Source organism: Alosa pseudoharengus, unplaced genomic scaffold (genome assembly GCF_046254945.1).
Source record: "Alosa pseudoharengus isolate Yale_2024_CS ecotype anadromous, Long Island Sound unplaced genomic scaffold, YU_APseudo_1.1 YU_APseudo_1.1_scf_4, whole genome shotgun sequence".
In the NCBI taxonomy this organism is placed as follows: domain Eukaryota; kingdom Metazoa; phylum Chordata; class Actinopteri; order Clupeiformes; family Clupeidae; genus Alosa; species Alosa pseudoharengus.
This window is the reverse complement of record NW_027468774.1, coordinates 26,448,129-26,468,056: the sequence shown is the minus strand read 5'-3', so window position 1 is coordinate 26,468,056 and position 19,928 is coordinate 26,448,129. Positions and strand designations below refer to the sequence as shown.

At 46.4% G+C, this 19,928-nt stretch overlaps 1 protein-coding gene across 5 annotated transcripts in view; it reads right to left on the bottom strand.

The window, feature by feature from the left end:
- The window catches only part of mrtfaa (myocardin related transcription factor Aa), a 46,098-nt gene that overhangs the window by 7,193 nt on the left and 18,977 nt on the right, over positions 1-19,928 (bottom strand). For 3 of the 5 annotated variants that reach the window (XM_076265614.1, XM_076265616.1, XM_076265618.1), the window contains 9 exons: positions 14,118-14,183; positions 6,463-6,518; positions 6,295-6,370; positions 5,925-6,086; positions 2,182-2,345; positions 1,937-2,053; positions 1,062-1,318; positions 233-422; positions 1-19 (listed from right to left, as the gene is read on the bottom strand). The exon at positions 1-19 is cut by the window's left edge and continues 449 nt beyond it. In XM_076265614.1, the coding sequence (XP_076121729.1) occupies positions 1-19; positions 233-422; positions 1,062-1,318; positions 1,937-2,053; positions 2,182-2,345; positions 5,925-6,086; positions 6,295-6,370; positions 6,463-6,518; positions 14,118-14,183 (1,107 nt within the window). Of the gene's footprint in view, positions 20-232; positions 423-1,061; positions 1,319-1,936; positions 2,054-2,181; positions 2,346-5,924; positions 6,087-6,294; positions 6,371-6,462; positions 6,519-14,117; positions 14,184-14,298; positions 14,324-19,928 lie in introns of those variants that run through there. The other 2 variants (XM_076265619.1, XM_076265617.1) reach the window with 2 other exon arrangements.

The following is a 19,928-nucleotide window of genomic DNA, read 5'->3' as shown; positions in this document are numbered from 1 at the left end:
CCTGCTTCAGCTCGGCCACCTGCACGGGGGGAAACCAGTCATCCGTTTTAAAAAGCCATGAAAAAAGATATGACCGGCCCACAACTTCCTGTGTTCACAGCCCCAGGGGCCTTTCCTGTCACATGCATCATCTATATGCTCCAAGAGCCCATGCAGAAAGTCATTCATTGATTAAGTGCTGAATGGTCATTAAACTCTGAACTTTTGAACTTCTGAAGATTGTGGCCCTTGCCTTGAACTCATCCAGGTTAGGGGGGAGGCATCCAGGTTTGGCCCCTGCTGCCGATTGGCTGGCCTGGCGGTTGGACCCACTCTGATTGGAGGAGCTGGATGTGGTGGGAGGGACAGTTCTTGATGGAGAGGGGCCGGTGTTGGTGGAGGTGGTGATTGTGGCTGCCGAAGGCAGCTGCTCGGCTGGGGGCCTGAATAAGATGAAATGACACTCATTTAGTGCAGTCGGAGGACAGGAAGTGGTTCCAACTAAAAATGGAATACGTAAGAATAACCGTCAGCAGACCGAACGCCTACCACTACGGTTTCTCACAACCTCTCAAGCATCAAAGTTCTCTCAACCGCTTAGATCATGGTCAAGAAGTTTCATATTCATTTCAGCTTTGAGAGAGGAAAGTTTTCATAAATATCTACATTGCCATCTCAGCTGCACCTAATCATCACTGTCGGGAATCACCCTGAGCAGGCAGATTAGTTATAATTAGTCATTTAGTCAGAGGCTTATTGTTCTAAAGTGAATTACCACGCAATACAGATAAATATATTTATCCATCAGTATGCATGCTCCTTACTGTGTCCATGACCTTGGTAGCGACCTTGCTCTCCCTTGCTTTGCTACAGTGGACCTACGCTGAAGTGTTAGTAGCGTGACCATGATTAACTACACACTTTGGAGTGTACTTGCCTGGGCAAGCAAAGCAAAACACCCCGGAGTGTTTGTGGGCACAATTAACTACAGTATACCTTCCGGAGAGTTTGTGGGCGCGATTAAAAGCGACATACTCTAGAGTGTTCATGGACACGCTTATCCACTCGCGGGGCACACTCACTTGGGCGGCGCGGGCAGGATGGTGTGGTAGTTGTAGTGCTGCTGCTGCTGGCTGATGATCTGCAGCTGCAGGAAGAGCTGCTGCTGGTGCAGGATCTTGGCGTAGGTGGAGTCCAGCTGGGGCGGCGGCTCGCGCTCCGCCTTCTGGTCCGGCGGGATGTACTGGTGGTACTTGAGCTTCTTCACCTTGGGCTTGCTGTCCTTGGGCTTCTTGGGCCGCTGCGGGGGACGGTCCGAGGTGGGTTTGGCCTGAGGAGGCTAAGAGGTTAGACAAAGAAGGAGGACGTTTCAACAGCTACAGTAAGGGCCGGTTCGTAGTCTACGCAAGCTACGCAAGGACACACAGTTGACAATGCAAGGCTTACGCAATACGCATGTGTTAAAGACCCATCTCATAGTCTAGACAAGCTACTTGCCATGTCATGAAAGGCATGACATGGCACTCACACTTGCGTCACATTACAAACAAAATGGACAATACATTTTGCTACACGAGTAAACACCAAATCCTACCTGCGTAGTTCGATGCGATTGTTTGGCTTTGCGTACACTATAAAATGGCCCTTATAGTAAAACGACATTTCCAACATCTGTTCTAAAATGATGCACATATATTGCACGCACAACGTTGTGCATATAAAGACAGGCAGCTGAATATCCGAAGATATCTGTGCTGAGCATATCTGTGGCACCATGACATTTTTCTTGTTGATTATATTATATTTACATTTGTATGATTTTTTACATACAGGACATGCATTACATGTCAAGTCAGAGTAACAGTATCTACAAAGAGAGCAGCAATGGCTTGAGAGAAGGTATATTTACTCTTGACTACTGACGTGTGTCACACTTGAAAGGAGAGCTTAGAAATACCTTCACAAGTCCTGAAGAGGGCCTTTGAGCTGCTGTCCCATTGGTCAGCTTCTGAGAAGGGGAGGGGCCAGAGATGATGGGGAGCGGAGGGGGAGGGGGAGGGACCTGCAATAGAAACTAAAAAGAATCACAAGTTAATATCACCATTCACCGCCAAGTTAGTGTGTGTGTGTGTGTGTGTGTGTGTGTGTGTGTGTGTGTGTGTGTGTGTGTGTGTGTGTGTATGACTTTGCACGCACACACACCTCAGTTGGGGAGACGTTGTGACTGGCCAGAACGTCTGGAGGAGAGGGCAGAGGGACACTGCCAAGCGGAGAGTCCTGATTGACTGGTTGGTCTGGGGAAAGTGCATCACTGCTGTCTTCATCGAAAGAGGAGCTTTCACCTATGACCCTGGAGAACTCCGTCTCTGAGCGAGAGGAAGTCAAAGAGGGAGACACACACACACACACACACACACACACACACACACACACACACACACACACACACACAGACACACAAAAGGAAAAGAGATATGTAAATAAAATTATTAAACAACACAGAACACAAGTCAAACAGGGTAAATATGAAATTCTCAGTGTGTCTGTGTTTGAGGACAATGTTTCAGGCAAACACAGAAAGAGAAAGTGAGAGAACTGGAGCTGGTGGTGTGAACTGAAGTCATACTGCGGAATACTAAAACAAACCCAACAGCTAAACTTCAGGGTACAGTCTTGCTGATAAGCTCTTTTTTCTCCCCCTGTACATTGTTGAAGCAAATTGCCTTCAGTGGGACATCTGGTAACAACCACAGGCTTAGCATTGATGCTTTTCAATGTCTACAGTGACCTTTGCAAGCTGATGTCTGAAAATAGAAAAGGAACTGAAAAAGAAGAACTGAGAATGTAACTATATGTCAGTCAATGAGTAGACATGAGTAGAAGACAGTAGAAAAAAGTGAAGGCAGACTGTCTCTCTATTCCTGCCTGAGAGGTGTTTTTGAGCCACTGCTGAACAAAACACTGGGAGATTGCCAGATATGATGGTATGAACAAGATGATTTCACTTAAAATGGCTGCCAGAAAGACACATCGGACACACATGAGTTCCGACACCTTGTCACCGTTAGCCAGCTGCACCTGTTGTCAGCGGTTAAGTCTGGGTGGGTGTGCCCGACTGTGACAGCGGCACGCTGGGAGTTTTGCCAGCACGCTTGGCTTCTCCGTGTGTTTGACAAACAGCGGTTGGGGGGGACGCTGAGCGGTTGTGTTTAGCCGAGGTGGTGGAGTTGGGTGTGTGTGTGTGTGTGTGTGTGTGTGTGTGTGTGTGTGTGTGTGTGTGTGTGTGTGTGTGTGTGCTGTAGTTGGTGAGCTCAGCACTCATTAATGGGTAACAAATGCCCACGGTAACAGTTTCATACACGAGAATAGCCTCCGTTTCCAATAGGCTGGTGGAGGTATACAGTATACTGTAGGAGTGTGTGAGTTAAAATGTATCAGCCAGAACGTGTACGTGTTTGTATGGCGTGTATGTTGGTGTTTGCATGTGAGTATGTGTGTGTATGCATGTGTGTTTGTGACTGTGTGTATGTGTGCATATGTGCAAACATGCTTCTTTATTCATGTGTGTGTATGCAAGTTTCTATGTACATTACATTACATTACATTACATTTGGCTGACGCATTTTTAGCCAAAGCGACTAACAACATGGTAAACAGTTTAAGTTTAGAGCAATTCTCAACAATATTAGGACAATTTAAAAAAACATTAAAGTACAGTAAGAATAAGTGCATCAGTGAGTGCTGTTTTTAACAGTTACGTGTCAGTTTAAGACGGCTGGTGAGTGCTAGGATCAGCAAGACTTGTAAGTGTTGCTATGAGAGGAGATGTTCTCAGAACTATGTGAGCGTGTGTGTGTGCTTGCTTGCTTGCTTGCTTGCTTGCTTGTGCTTGCTTGTGTCTGCTTGTGTCTGTGTATGTGTCTTTGTATGCAAAGGTGTTTGTGCATCTGTTTGTTTGTGTGTGTGTGTGTGTGTGTGTGTGTGTGTGTGTGTGTATGCGTGGGTGTGTGTGTGTGTGTGGGTGTGTGTGTGAGAGAGACAGGGAGAGAGCGAGAGAGAGAGAGAGAGTGTGTGTGTGTGTGTGTGTGTGTGTAAATCTGAAACAAGCGGATGCTCTGCAGTGTAGTCTATCTTCTCTGCTGGTGGGACAGAGATTCTTTTGCATTTGATTGCACATTATTCTGCGTTGCATTATACTGATTCACATTTAAATTCACACAACATCTGCAGGTACAAGCTCAGGCCTGCCAACTATTCACATATGGCAAATGGTATTTATGAGAATATATCCGCATCGCGCCCATACAGTAGCATTCATAAACAGAATTATTCATGTACGGATCCATCAACATTCATGCAGATTCATAGACACATGCACAAGCCATCACACGTGCATATGCGCACACGCACACACACACACGAGCGCACACACACACACACACACACACACATTTACAAACACACACACACTTTCTGACCCATATGGCTTGCATATCAATGTGGAGACTAGTGCCCACGCAGAGCCTTCTAATGCATCAATACACTCCCACAATACACAGGCCACTTATGAGGCTCCTGGAATGATGCTCCTGCTCATGCATGTATGTGTGTTCATGTGTGTGTATATATATATATGCATATGTCTGTGCAAAAGAGTCTAATCATTGCTGAAGAATGCACCTAGTTGACATGTTGTTGTAAATGACATACAGAAAATAATTGCTGAACACTCATGGATGTGTTAATGCTTACATCTGTGTGTGTGTGTGTGTGTGTGTGTGTGTGTGTGTGTGTGTGTGTGTGTGTGTGTGTGTGTGTGTGTCTTGGTGCAGACTGTAAGTACAGTCAGGACTGCATTGCGAGCCTGTTCTAATTATGTCAGTATAAGATGAATAAAACTCATTTAAAAGTCTGTTTGATAGCGTAATGTATTTACAAGGACAGCAACTTCATTTGATGTGTGCCTGTTTGATGTTGCTCCTTTGATGGGGCTGGCTTTATTAAAGACCCGCTGTCACCTATGAAAGCATAATTGCAGCTGTTGTAAGGAACTGTAGTTACCGACCCTTTATCAATACACGCAGCACCTTGCTTCACTGTACCAACAAATTTCATGCTCCTTGAAGGATTGTTCTTTTACTTTGAGTGCATGTCTGAGTGCACTAAAATGGTACTTTGATAATGTTGTTTTGTGTTTTTTTTTTCTTTCATATATTTTTGTGTCACTAGAGGAGTCTGGCTGAAGTTATGCCAAGTTCCTCACTGCAGCTGCATCTGCAATAGTGTGTTCTATGCTGTGCAGTACAGTCCTACAGCACGTGCAACCGTGCCTTTGATGCTGCCACTAGCGTGCAACCATATCTCCAGGGCAACCATATCTCCACGGCCATATTTCATGCTCCAACCCATAGAGTCACGTTGGAGTCCTGTTGGAGTTTGTTTGATGTTGCAATCTGTGTTGCAGCATCCACTGCTGTAGTGATGAGTGCAGTGATGCAATCTGCAGTGGTTCTGCACCTGCTGTATCTGTGCAGTTTTGTGGGCCTTTTGAAGAAAACGAGGATGTGCTTTGATGGTGTGTGCTGGTACCTATGAGGGCCTGTTATAGAAACTGAAGTGAGGATATGACTTGATGGTGTTTATTAGTACCTATGATGAGGACTGCTGTAAAGAGAGATGGTGCTTGCTAGTACCTATGAGGACCTGCTGTAAAGAGAGATGGTGCTTGCTAGTACCTATGAGGACCTGCTGTAAAGAGAGATGGTGCTTGCTAGTACCTATGAGGACCTGCTGTAAAGAGAGATGGGGCTTGCTAGTACCTATGAGGACCTGCTGTAAAGAGAGATGGTGCTTGCTAGTACCTATGAGGACCTGCTGTAAAGAGAGATGGTGCTTGCTAGTACCTATGAGGACCTGCTGTAAAGAGAGATGGGGCTTGCTAGTACCTATGAGGACCTGCTTAAGGCTGCTGTGCACAGGCAGGATGTTCTTGTGGATGAGCTCCATGGGTCCCGGCCGGTGGGAGATCTTGTCATTCAGGTCGTCAGCCAGACGTGCCCGCTTCAACTGCAGCTGTTTGGCCTGGAGAGACGGTTCGGCTGATGTCTCTGTGGACACACACACACACACACACACACAAACTGTTATACACATGCAATTGTTGAAGAAAGCTTCCCCCCCTATATTTATTCATATAACGCCATGGAAGATGGACACTAAGGTCTCAAGGTACTGTAACAGAAACTAAGCCCTAAGCGTAGATAAAAGTGAACGAATCCATAGTAAGACCAACGGTCAGCAGTTTTAGCCTCTTACCTTCCAGAATGTGCATCCTGACCAACTCCGCCCTCTCTGGCCGGCTGCGAATCTTCCTCTTCAGGTAGTCTTCAGTCTGGGGAGAGAGACAAGGGAGCATGGGTCAGGGGTCACACGTATGGTCATGAGGGAGAGTTAGAGAGCAGTGTAGGGGTATGAGGGACTCACCCGAGCGCGCTCTAGACTCCGTCTCTGTTCGTGGAAGGCAGCTGGACTTTTCAGTGCTGGAAAGAGTGAGGGAGAGAGCGGGAGAGAGGGAGAGAGAGAGAGAGAGAGAAAAATGAGAGAAGGAACAGTAAGATTAAGTTTGAAGGAAATGCAGCACTTCTGAACTTTACCCAAAATTCCCACATTGCTCAAAGCAGCATCCCACACTTCTGACACCGCTGAGGGGGGCAACTGTGTGTGTGTGTGTGTGTGTGTGTGTGTGTGTGCGTGTGTGTGTGTGTGTGTGTGTGTGTGAGGAGTGTGGAGGAGTTAGAATGCTTCCAGCTTCACGGAGTGACTCCAAATTAGGTAGGCAAAAACCAACAGCTTTTGCATGTGGTGAAAACATAAAAAAAAAATCTAGACAGTTGACAGGTCTTCTCCCCTTATATCAGAGCTCACGGTCACCCCAGAGACCGCAGTCGTTCCTCACAAACAGAACTCTATGAACCTCATGGTCGGAAAGCTCTTTGATGTTCATTAGCTCGCCGAAAAATTCACAACAAGCACCAACCTCTTAGCCATGCGAACACCACTTCAGGGCGAGAGTCCACTATGTATGCAACGCACACTGAACACTTTGCAATTTCACCCTGCTATGAGGCTCAGAAAAATCTGTGGCCATAAAAAGACCGTAAGGGAGGTTCATATAGTCACTGCGTAGCCCGTAGCCATTGTGCTACTAACGGGCATAAATAAATTATGACTGTAAATATATGCTTCGGGATCTAATGTAGGAAGAAAATTCATGTTAAATATTAACCTGTGTGGCTGAGGGTAAAATTGTGGTTCACTTGCCTTATGCTGCAACACAGGCCCTTGTGTGCCTGTTATAAAAGGCAGAATGTTGCAGATACAAAAGGCTGAGTGGGGACATTATATGGTGTAAATAATTCTCATTACCATATCATTGTTTTACACGACATGCTTGTGCATTTCATTTAGTTTGGCCTCGATACATTTCAAACGACCACACGCTAAATTATATGAGCGATTCAAATGCTGCCATTTCCTTAGGGAATGCAGGAGAAAACTCTCAAAACATGCCAACCACCAGGCCACACAATGGAGGGAGAAAAAGAGAGAGAGACGTACAAAGAAAAAACACGCTTCTAGAAATTCCTACAGGGCCAGAGGAAAATCCTGAATCCTCCTGAATAGAGAAGAACGTCTGTTTTAGGAGCATAACAGAGATTGTATCCTCTGCAAAAGAATGCTAAATTCCCCTGATATTGATGTCCGGGGGGTGCTAAAAATATCGACAGTTCACCACGGCACATTTGAGACTGAGAGAAAAAGAGAGAGAGAGCGAGCCTCTAATCTTTCTTGTCAGGAGCCAGAATGTTTATCGGCACGTGCAGGTTCAGCTGCGCCAAATGAATGCGGTGCTAATGAGCATCTTAGCGTTCAGCTTTCCTCTTGAGAATTGAGAAGGACATAGGACGGGAAGGTTACATTAATTTGGTATGAAAGAGAGACAATTTCTCCCTACCAAAGGCTGATCAATAGTCACTTCCTTTGGTTGGTCAGGTAGGTAAACAGATTAGTGCTATCAAATTGGTGCAGACAGATGAAGAAAGAAATGTCTTCTGATAAGGCAACAGGTTCTTTGCTACATCAAATACAACTTCTCAAGGGTTCAAGCTCATATCCATTAACAGACTCCTTCTCTTTTATCTGTAAGCCGTTCCATATGTTCATTAGTCACAATCAAACCAAAAGTACAAGATAGGGATAGGCAGGAGAGTGGGATAGAGGGGGGACAAAGAGAGAGATAGAGATGGACAAGAGAGCAAACAGAGAAAAAGGGCAGATCATTTGTGCACAAGACACACTCTCCCGCTAACTAGGACAGCACAGTGCTGACTTGTGACCTGTAGGTCAAAGAGCCTTGGGCTGGGCTGGCAGTGTGACGTGTAAGCTTCAGTTCACCCCACTGAGTTTGGTCTTGGTAATATATCACCCAAACCCACCATGTTACGCACTATCGGCCAGCTCTGTCCTCAAACACTGTCCCATGGGCAGTGGGTGTAACTATTTACCACGGCGACAGGGAGGTCAGAGGGACAAGTTCTCTTTATCTGCGCGGCTGCCTGCATCATATGTTTCTCCATACTTCCCTCTCCACACACCCTCTCTCTCGCTAGCCCCCTCTGCTGGAGGGTTCTGGAGCAAAATCAAGCCGCCACCCCCTCACAATCCTGGCCCCTTGGATGTCTGTTTCTCAAACTTGAAAAGGGAAGTTGGCTCTCCAAGTCACTCGTTACGCGAGTTGCGTAACGCGGCTCATTTATTCATGCATTGTTTTGATGCCGCGGATGTTTTCATTCCCTCCTGACATGACTAGGAGTGACGGACGGGGATGGGGGAGGGGGGGGGCGGGGTGGCAATACCGCTCGCAGTTGGCTGCAGGCTGAGGGATGGCTGGAGTTTTAGGTGCCAAAGTCGCCAGTGTTTCAAACTCGCACACGGCGGCGGCAGCGGCAACGTTAGCAGTGGCAGCTTCTCTGAAAAATTCACGAGGCCCCTCCTTGCGGCGTGCCACCATCAAACAGGGCAGGCAACACGCCACTCGGTAATTCATGAAAGACTGATGAAGATGGCGGAGAAAGGGAAGAGAGAGTGAGAACAAGACGAGAGCAGGGGAGAGCGGGCCCGTGTGTTTAGCTTTTCATGAGCCGTGCTTTCGCTTCCGCCTCCTCCTGCTCGACTGGCACTTCCTGCAACCTCTGCAAAGCTGTTATGTAACCACTCTAATTGGAGTGCACTCCGAGATGCCCCCCCTACAACCCCCCACCCATCCCCCCCACCCCCCAACTGCACTTTTTAAAATCATAACTAATTAGCTGAATTAGAGGCTGAATCGCCGGGTCGCACTGTCACTGTCGCCACTGACGACGTTATCGCATATCCAGTGTCAAGCTTCATTAAATTCCTTTAAGTTGGGTTATATCGCTGGGGCCTCTCCCTCCCTGTTGGCCACTGTGGGGGTGAAGCTGAGTGATGGCACAGTAAACTGGCCACTGGTAAAAAAAACACTAGTGACACATTAGAAGAGGTGATCGGTGGAAACTGTTCCATCAGAGCAGTCATTACAGAGACCAAAGTATTTAACGCAACGTGGCTCTGCAGATGGATTTAGCAACGGGAATGGGTGGCACACGCACACGCAGTTATCTGCCTTCCTCACCCGAGACTTTGATGTTATTGGCACTGAGCTCTACAAGCGAAGCTGCTCGCGGTTCATCAGCAGGAGCATAGCGAAAGGGGCACACGCTTAGGTCAGATGGGCTCAGTTCACTGGAAGTACAGCCAGTGAGCACGCTGATAGCCCTAGAAGCTGCTTTCCACTGGAAATTCGACAGAGCAGCACCTACAAGTACAACAGGAGACCCTGAAAAGGAGAGGTCAAGGTCGTTCAACATAAGATAATGTAACCAGTTGTCCAAATGTTGCATACTCTTGCTGGAGGGACCCTGTGAGCTTTATTTTGGCGATCTAAAATGCATGGTCACTGGCTAATAGCTTAGGGGTTTGTCCAGTCCACATTGGGGGTGTTTTTTTTTATCAAACGTTATCAAACCTCAGGCGCCTGGCGCAAACAAATGGTCTTACGTTTCTTAATCAATGTGTTTTGGGCGTAACATCCTTTAAACCAATGAGAGTGACATCTGTAATTCCCTTTAGTATAGCCTACACTTGTCTATTATTTGAACTAATTGGCAGTGAAACTAAACTGAATTGGTCAGTGGCATAATGCTTTTTAGATAGTGTACAATAGCGATTTTTAGATAATGCGCTAGACCCCACCTTAGGTCGTTGCCACACCTCTGAGCACATTTCTCAATAAAAGAGACAGGCATGGCGAAAAACTCGAGTGTACAATATGAATACGCTTTGCACCATGATAAGAATACACTTTGCGCCGCGCTTTTGACCATCATAATAGAGCCCTGTGAGACATGTTCAATGAAATTTCATTTATATATTTAACTATCATCACTAACAATGAATAATATCCCAAGGTCCGAGATGATCCACGGTGAGAGAGGTTTTTTAGGTCATAACAGCTTCAACCAGGCCAACTGCTATCAAGCCTACATCAACCATTTGTGGATGGATGCACAGCTGGACAGGTGCAGTGATTTCTAGAATTGAATGTGCATTCCATGCAGTCCTAAAAAAGCCTCTCACTCTTCATGACACGACTAAATGGAAGAGGCGAGCGCCGGAACAGACAAGGGGACGCCGCGCCGTGTCTTGGAGTAGCCATGAAGCTACAAGAGACTACAAGAGTGAGGGGCCCGAGGAGCGAGGCGGCAGGGGCAGCTTTCGCATTTCACCGACACCAGGAAGGCGTCAGAGACGATACAAGGCGCATAATGCATATTTCATGCACGGCTGCTAAATCAAAACGAGCAGTCGCCAAAGAGGTGGTGCTGTCAGTGGATGCCCTGTCTGAAAAAGCTCTTTGCACTTTCACCAGAAGCCGAGATAGATCTCTGTGAGATATAAATATCTGGTAAGGTGGAGTATCATTAGAAGACCTATAATAGCCCCACACCCTGTCACTCTCTGTACCCAACACCCCTGTATACTAGGACAGGTCACGCATGCAAACGATGCATCACCGAAATGGTGAATATGTTTATAAAGCCAAACTGTGGTCTCTGTTAAATATTAAAAGGGCACCAAAAACAAGGGCAAAACTGTACAAAACTGGGCTGGTAAAAGTGCTGATAAATGTATGAAATGGCATTTCCTGTTGACACCAACACAGTGACTTCCAACCTCGAGCACGTTCGGTCCCACGCTGTGTTGGCACCGCTTCTTCAGTTGGTAACCTCAAGATTCAAGTATGAGAATGAATCATGTGCGCTTGTGTCAGGCCAGTTCTGGTATCTCCCTCCTTAAAGCTCGTCATTAGGATAAACACTATATGTGTATGTTTGCATATGTATACACTTATATATATATATATATACGTATATTTATTTATTTATATGGTGCAACATGACATGTCCTAATTTGATTAAGGCCCAGCGTCTCATGGTGCTGCTGCATATTAGGCCGGAGTGCGCTGCGAGCAGGGCCAAAGCACCGCTTTCCGCCCACATGCACCGAGCTGCTGGCCAGCCGGCCAATGAGACCAGTCCTGGGGTCAACACAACAGAGCAAATGTGCTTGACACTGAGCATTGCCCTACAGCCCTTTATTTCTGCCCCCCCTCTTCCCTCTCTCTCTTACTCTCTCTTTCACTCTCTCTCTCATCCACTCTTTTGCTCATCTTTTTTTTCAGAGCAGCAGTTTTTTCTTTTTAAAAACGTCTCTTCTGCAGCCACACAGTGCAGCTTCCTCCATCGCCCCGATTGGCTGGAGTGGTGTCCTCTTTCTTTCTCTGGCACGGTTGCATAAAACGAGTGGAGAAGTGAAAAAGACCAAACCATGTGCAGGAAGAAAAAAAAAGGAGATTGTAGAGAAGAAATGAATGCTCGGAGGAAAATAGTTAGGCCAGCGCTGGGCCCAGGTAACTGTGTGGGCAGGATGAGGGGAGGTGAGCCGGGAGAGGAGAGAAAGCTGCCATATGTGTGTTTCTCCCCTCCTTGTGTTGCCCCATTTGCACCTCCTCTGCCTTTCATCTCTCTCTCTCCTCTGCTTGCGTCTGTCTCCCACTGCTCCTCCCCACTGGGCTTGTCATCACATTCCAGCAGAGAACAGACAGAACCTCCAAGACTCCTCTCTCTCTTTTTTTATCTTTTGTTGTGTCCCTCCTTTCCTCTATCCTCTGATGCCCCCCCCCCCCACACACACACACACACACCATCATAACCAGTCCACCAACACAACACTATGAAAGCAGAACTACACTGGACACTCTGAAGGAAGTTGGGCCAGTGGTGATTGCAGAACCACATCTTTTAAAACCCACTGGCAGCCTGCTAGCGGAAAGCACCTGGCTCCTGAACAAAGCCGTCAGTCTAGGCAATTAGGCTAAGGGTACATTAATCAAAATGAACACATACATATAAACACACATCGTTTATCATGAGTGTCCAGGGTGATGGTGATGCTCTCTGACAGGAGGGAAGGCCGAGACCGAGCTGACACAGCGAGTCTGGCAGAGGGAAACGGCTTCAACATGGCCGCCTCCAACCCCCCCCCCCCCCCACACCCCACTCCCCATCTCCCCCTGAAGAAGACAAAGCAGTCACAGTCTGGGAGGATGATGGGACGCGACATCCTTCAAACAGCTCGTCCCCCCAAGTCCCGACAAGCATGGCGTGTGCATCAGACAGGAGCGTGTGAAAAACAAGCTCCCACTCCCACCGACCCTATCTCTGCCTCGTCACTGCGACAAGACAGAGAGCTCAGCCAGAGCAGTGTCATCATGGTCCCGAGCTGGACGGAGGGACAGACAGTTGTATTATTTTGTAGACGACTGAGCAGTGGCATTTGTCCGTTGTGGTACACTGAAACCACCTGGAACTGCCTCCTTCATCTTTCAATCAGGCGCTTACCAGGCTTGAAAGCGAAACGGAGTGAGTGGCTCTTGGCCACTACTACCCCCATCCCTACAGCCCGGTACCACCACAGCCTGGGCCCCCTTCGAGGGACAGCCCTTGGCGAGACTGCAAAAAAAAAAAAAACGACCCATAACTAAAAAAACATGTCTTCATGGCTGCAAATAAACCCTTGGCCACTTATTCTTGAGCTGAGGCCTCGCCACGTTTGTGCGTCAGCGCTGTCGCCCAGCTCCTAATTTGACACAAACGCGAACAGAAAAAAAAAGAAAAAACAAGAACGTGAAAAGGCCCATCGTGCCAGCGATTAGCCTAACCACCAACTCTAGCAACTTTGCAAAAGGTCAGGAGCCAAAAAGAATCAACACGAGTGTCGCTGGCAGACAAACGCGATTCGTGTGATGAATGAACTGCCACAGCGGAAGACACTTTTAGAGTACTGTGAGGAAGAGCCGGAAGACGACGGACTGGTTCACCTTTACGAGCTGACCTACAAACCACGTCACCGTGTTCAGGCAGGATGGAGCAACCGAATGTTCTTGTGAGGCACAAAACCGCACTGAAAAATCAAGATATGCTGTTGCATAGGAAATACAGTTTTCTCAGCCTTCTTGAAAGGGAGCTTTGAAAGTGTCTCTGATCCAAACTGTTAATGGCCAACTACTGTCTATGGTACTTTCGAATGCATCAATATTCATAAAACAGTCCTTGAAGAGCCATTCTGGTAATGGGGAGGGGAATAGCAATTTAGAGAACTGACTTCGCATGTGAAACAGACCTCGGATCGTTCATGATTAAAACCACAGATGCAAACCTATGTTGTCAGAACAGTGATCAAAGACACCAATCACTACGCCTTGATTAGGCAAATACAAAAAAAATCCTACTAAAAGTTCAGTTTTAAACAGCTCCTTCATTTTACCCCAACTCCTGCCAAGTTTTAGCGATTAACTTTGTGGCACTTTCATAAAGGCTATCAAGCTACTCCTGCATATTTAAAAAATCTTGTCTAAGACTAAGCTGAACGAGTGACCAAGGCTGGACAGAGAACAAGGTGGTAGAGCAGGACAGAGCACTGATGGAGAGGTTACTTACGTGGCATGATCCCCTGGCTCACCAGCTCCTCCCGAGTCCGTCTCTGCTGCAGCTTGAGCTGGAGAACTGGAACACAAAAAAACACACAGAAAATATTAGCGTCAAATAAGGAGCAGTATCACAAAACAAACAAATGAACAAACATATAATGCACAAATGAAACACAATATCTGAAATTTACATTTTCCTTGTAAGCGCGTACTGCACCCTAGGTAAAGGTAGGGGAGCTCCCTGATGGTGGTCAAGAGAGCACCTGAGCACACAGAGATCCCCCTCGCCCTCCCTGAGTCCTCTGTCGACAGGCGTTTTTTAAACACACGACTAAGACGTTATAAGACTCAAAGAAGGGAAACGACAGGCTCATCGGGGGGGGAGGTTACGCACACTTCCTGTTTCTGCAAATGTGTGTATATGTGACATCGCTTACCACAGACACAGACACTTTTGCATGGCTGACACTTGTTTCTTGGTGGGAGTGTCCTTATTCAAAACAGCACATGTTCAGCCAAACAACTCAAGTGCTTTTAAAAACAGACTAAAGGCTCGAGGAGCTTGAAAAATAAAAACACAGGCACTCCTTGCGGACTAAGGACATGTCCATCATGATGCAAGTCATATGATCAGATCTAGAGTTAAACCAGTAAAAAAAGTATATAGTACCTTATATTATATTAAAAGTATATTTGTACCTTTATTGTGTTGTAATCTTCAGAAGCGGAGTTGAATAGATGAAGAAAATAACTAGATGTACCGCAGAGCGGTACAAAATATGACCGCCGCCCAGTCCAGCACATTTTTTCCACAAAAAGAAATCACGCTGAAAGGCCTATATGATTCTAACTGTCTCACTAAATTGCATTATCCACACTGGTATCTGCTAGACAACAAGTACCAAAACATGATTAGTTCATAGATTTCACATGTAAAATTAATTTTATACAACCCCACCTCCATCTTGCCTGTTCATAATTCTGAGAAATTCTTGATTGTTTGTGTTATGTTTATGTTATGTGTGTGGGTGTGTGTGTGTGTGAGTGTGTGTGTGTGTGTGGGTGTGTGTGTGTGTGTGTGCGTGCTTGTGTGTGTGCCTGCGTATGTGCCTGTGCATGCAAGCGTACATATGTCTACTGTGTGAGTATGTGTCATACGTATGATTACTGTGAATGTATGTGTGTGTGTGTGTGTATCTGTTTGTGCACATGTGTGCACATGAAATGGGTTAACATGACCCCTGGAGGCAAACATACGGAAAAAAAATGGTCATCCTAGGCCCTACAGTTCTCAAGATTCACAGAGAACTGTGTCTGCCCTACCCTCCTTTCGGGGGGTCCAGTCCAGGCCCCCCATGAACGAAAGTACAAAACTTGGCATGCATTCGGAGGGTGTCATAATGATCCTACACTTTTAATTTCGTGCAGATTTGACCTTGTCAGCCAGAGATATTGTGATGAAAACACCTAATTCTTTGCTTTTTAATTTTTAACTAGGTGGCGCTATACATGAAATAAGTGGTAATGGGATGGGTTGACATGCCCCCTTAAGACCAACATACATAAAAAAGGTGGACCTCCTAGGCCCTACGGTTCTCGAGATATTCACAGAAAACTGTCTCCGGCCACCTACAGGCCAGTTGGTGTATAGTAACATAAATTAATTTATTGTGTGGCCCCCCATGAACGGAATTCCACAAAATTTGGCGTGCATACAGAGGGTGTCATAATGATCCTACACTTCCAATTTCGTGCACTTTTGACTATGTTAGGTCACAGATACCTGTGATTACAACACCTCATTTTTACTTTTTTGTGTTTAACTAGGTGGCGCTATACATGAAATGAGTGGTTATGGAATGGGTTGACATGGCCCCTTGAGATCAACATACAAAAAAAAAATGGTCCTACTAAACCCTACGGTTTTCGAGATATTCACAGAAAACTGTGTCTGCCCTACCCTCCTTTCAGGGGGTGCTGTAGCATCAAAGGGCAGAGTGAGGTGTGTGTTGTGTGTGTATAATGGTTGCAAAACACCATCAATGGATATACAGTGCACGGCTTATACTGCGAAAGGTCAATTCAATTCAGGGCAACGACCTGGGCATGCAATGTCAGTGGTCCAGTATGTGTGTTTGTGCTGCAACAAACAGATGTATTGGTTGCTTCTCTCACTCTCTCGGTCTCGCCACTTCCCTGCTGCACTTCTCGGTATCATCACATGCTCCCAGCAATCACTGTGAGTCTTGTGTTTGTACTAGTGCAATGTTAGACTGACAGAGTGTTTGCCTGTGGGGTGAGCACAGAGGGAGGATGGGGGTGGGGGGCAAGTCAAGAGAGGAGAGAGGTGCCAAAATGCTTGGCAGTGAGTTGCACAGTGAACTTTTAACAGGTGTCTATATTTAATCGACAACACCTGCAGCACCTATATATATATGCAGCTGCACCTGTTGTGAGGTTCAACTGTGCCCTGATTATGAGATGGCTTGTCTCTCTCTCTCACACCCACACACACAGACACACACAAAAGGAAGGCCTGGTCTGACCTGAAATGAATGGATGTACCGTTGGCTAGCTTGTGTGTGGGAAAACACACAGCGTGGGATCAACTTGAAAGCCGATTCACTGTAATGCCGGACCCCAATACATCATCTAATCTTTGTCGCTCTAGGCTTCACAGTCCATCCTGATCTCTGTGAGCTTCTCACACATTAGCACACTGGCCACATTATTACATAGGCACATTTCTGCTCTATGTATACACACCAGCCTGATGGGATATCATGTTGAACCCCAAACTTTTGTCTAATTCCTGTCTTCATCAAGTTCTTCCAACTCTCTAAGCCTGAGACACTTACGGCTCCCACACACAGTTGCGTGCGGTGCAGTGCTGGAGACGCATCCCATCCACTTTACACGGGCTTAAGTCATCCGTTGCCGAACTGAATTGTGGGTCTGTTGCATTGCGTTGCTCCCGTCGCTTGCGTTGAAAAGTTCAACTTTTGCTGCACCGACGAACAATGACAGAAGGCACCAGCCAATCAAGTTACGGATATACTTCAAGTAATTTGCATAGCTACCATCGGGAACACCCACTGGCATGCGTTGACGGAACTGTGTGTGGGAGACTCAACGAATAGCACTACAGCGACTACATGTCCAACAAGCTTAAGTGACTTTGCACTGCAGGAACAATGTGTTATGAAAACATCAACTGGTATTTTTGTATTCATACCTGTATTCACACCTGAATTCTGCTCTATTCACACCTCTATAAGCCGACATAACACCTGCTAACATCATGCTTCACTCAAAACTGAAATCGAATTCTCAAGAGCACTCGATAACACTCGATGAGTAGCACTACAGAGTTCCCATACTCAACAGGTCCACAAGCCGGTCCTAAGGTCCTCTCTGCTCTGTGAGTATAGACCACCCTGATGACCATAATGAAGTTGTACAGTGCCAAAATATGCCTCGAAAGCCTCAGAGTTTGAGTGTGCAACGGTTTCTCAGTTAGTCGGTTAGCATCATAGACTCTAGATGTGCCTTTGTCCGATCTGGACCACCCTGGCAGGCCGGAGGGCTCTGAGTCTGCCTGGCCCAGGAGTGTGCAGTGCAGCGTGGGATGTGTGAGCGCTCTGCCTGCTGCTTCTCACCCGAAACCCACAGGCTGATAACCTGTGTGTGGGTGTCTTGAAACAGTTTGTGTCAGTGAGCAGACACACAAACATACGCACACACACGCAAGGCATGTACACGCAATGTGAGCTTATACGTGATACATGCATCGACACCTAGGCTCCTTGGGCAAAAAAAAGAGGTGCTAGCTGGAAAATTCGACAGCCCTGAGTGTGCTGTTTGTACGTGTATGTGAGAGAGTGCGTCAAGGATTGGTTGTTTCCGACTTTGCTGGAAAAAACTTCACTTTCTCGAGGAATATCACACTTCCTCTCTTCCATTTACCCTTCATCTGTGCCCTCTTCCACTCTGCCTCGCAATCTCTCTCTCTTACTCTCTCTCTCCCTCCCTCCCTCTGTCCTGACATGCAACCCTTCCCCTGCTGTCACCCATCCTCTCTCTCTGCTGCCGCCTTCTATTTGTGTCCCGCGGTGTAATAGCTGGGAACCCAATCTGCCTTGGGGGCTGCACCCAATGAGTTATTATGACCGCCGCGCAGCGAAGCGGCGGTCATATAGGTTTAGTCAGATTTTTTTTTCTTCTTTTTTCGCATGTCCAAATTTCCGTCAAGGATTCCCGGGACACTGAAAGACCGGGGTAGACGAAACTTGGTGGGCATGTAACCCCATATGGATAGCATGGAACCATCGTTTTTCGTTTTGATATGTAGCCCCCCCGCTGGACTGCACCCCCCGAAAGGAGGGTAGGGCAGACATAGTTTTCTGTGAATATCTCGAGAACCGTAGGGTTTAGGAGGTTGTATGTTGATCTCAAGGGGCCATATCAACCCATTCCATAACCACTCATTTCATGTATAGCGCCACCTAGTTAAACACAAAAAAGTAAAAATGAGGTGTTGTAATCGCAGGTATCTGTGATTGGAGTGTAGGATCATTATGACACCCTCTGAATGCACGCCAAGTTTCGTGGAATTCTGTTCATGGGGGGCCACACAATAAATTAATTTATGTTACTATACACCAACTGGCCTATAGGTGGCCGGAGACAGTTTTCTGTGAATATCTCGAGAACCGTAGGGCCTAGGACAGTGGTCTCCAACACTCCAAATAGATTAGATCCCCCATGCAAACTTTTAAAAAGGAACAAACTGAACAAAAATGTTGGTAGTGTTGCATAGGTTATTGATATTAAATTTGAAAATACAGTTGCTTAATATATAAAGACCTAAAGATGTATAGGCCTGCACAATATTGATAATTTAAAAGTAAAATTCACATAGGCCTATTATTTAGGAGGACTACCCTCGCAAAAAAGGGGTGAGGGTATGTTTGTTTTAAATGAGTAGCCCTCCATATGATTTCGGGTCTTCAGGTAGCCCTCATTCCCAAAAAGGTTGGAGACCCCTGGCCTAGGAGGTCCACCTTTTTTTTGTATGTTGGTCTTAAGGGGGCATGTCAACCCATCCCATTACCACTTATTTCATGTATAGCGCCACCTAGTTAAAAATGAAAAAGCAAAAGATTAGGTGTTTTCATCACAATATCTCTGGCTGACATGGTCAAAACTGCACGAAATTAAAAGTGTAGGATCATTATGACACCCTCCGAATGCATGCCAAGTTTTGTGAACTTTCGTTCATGGGGGGCCTTACAATAAAATAATTTATGTGTACATTTAGTGACCGTACACCAACAAGGATTCCCGGGACACTGAAAGACCGGGGTACACGAAACTTGGTGGGCATGTAACCCCACACGGATAGCATGGAACCATCATCGTTTTGATCTGTAGCCCCCCCGCTGTACTGGACCCCCCGAAAGGAGGGTAAGGCAGACACAGTTTTCTGTGAATATCTTGAGAACCGTAGGGCCTAGGATGACCATTTTTTTCCGTATGTTTGCCTCCAGGGGTCATGTTAACCCATTCCATGTGCACACATGTGCATAAACAGTTACACACACACACACATACATTCACAGTAATCATACGTATGACACATACTCACACAGTAGACATATGTACGCATGCATGCACATGCACAAACACACATACGCAGGCAAACACACAAGCACGCACACACACACACACACACACACACACACACACACACACACACACATAAACATAAACATGTACACGCACACATGCACACAATTCAAGAATTTCTCAGAATTATGAA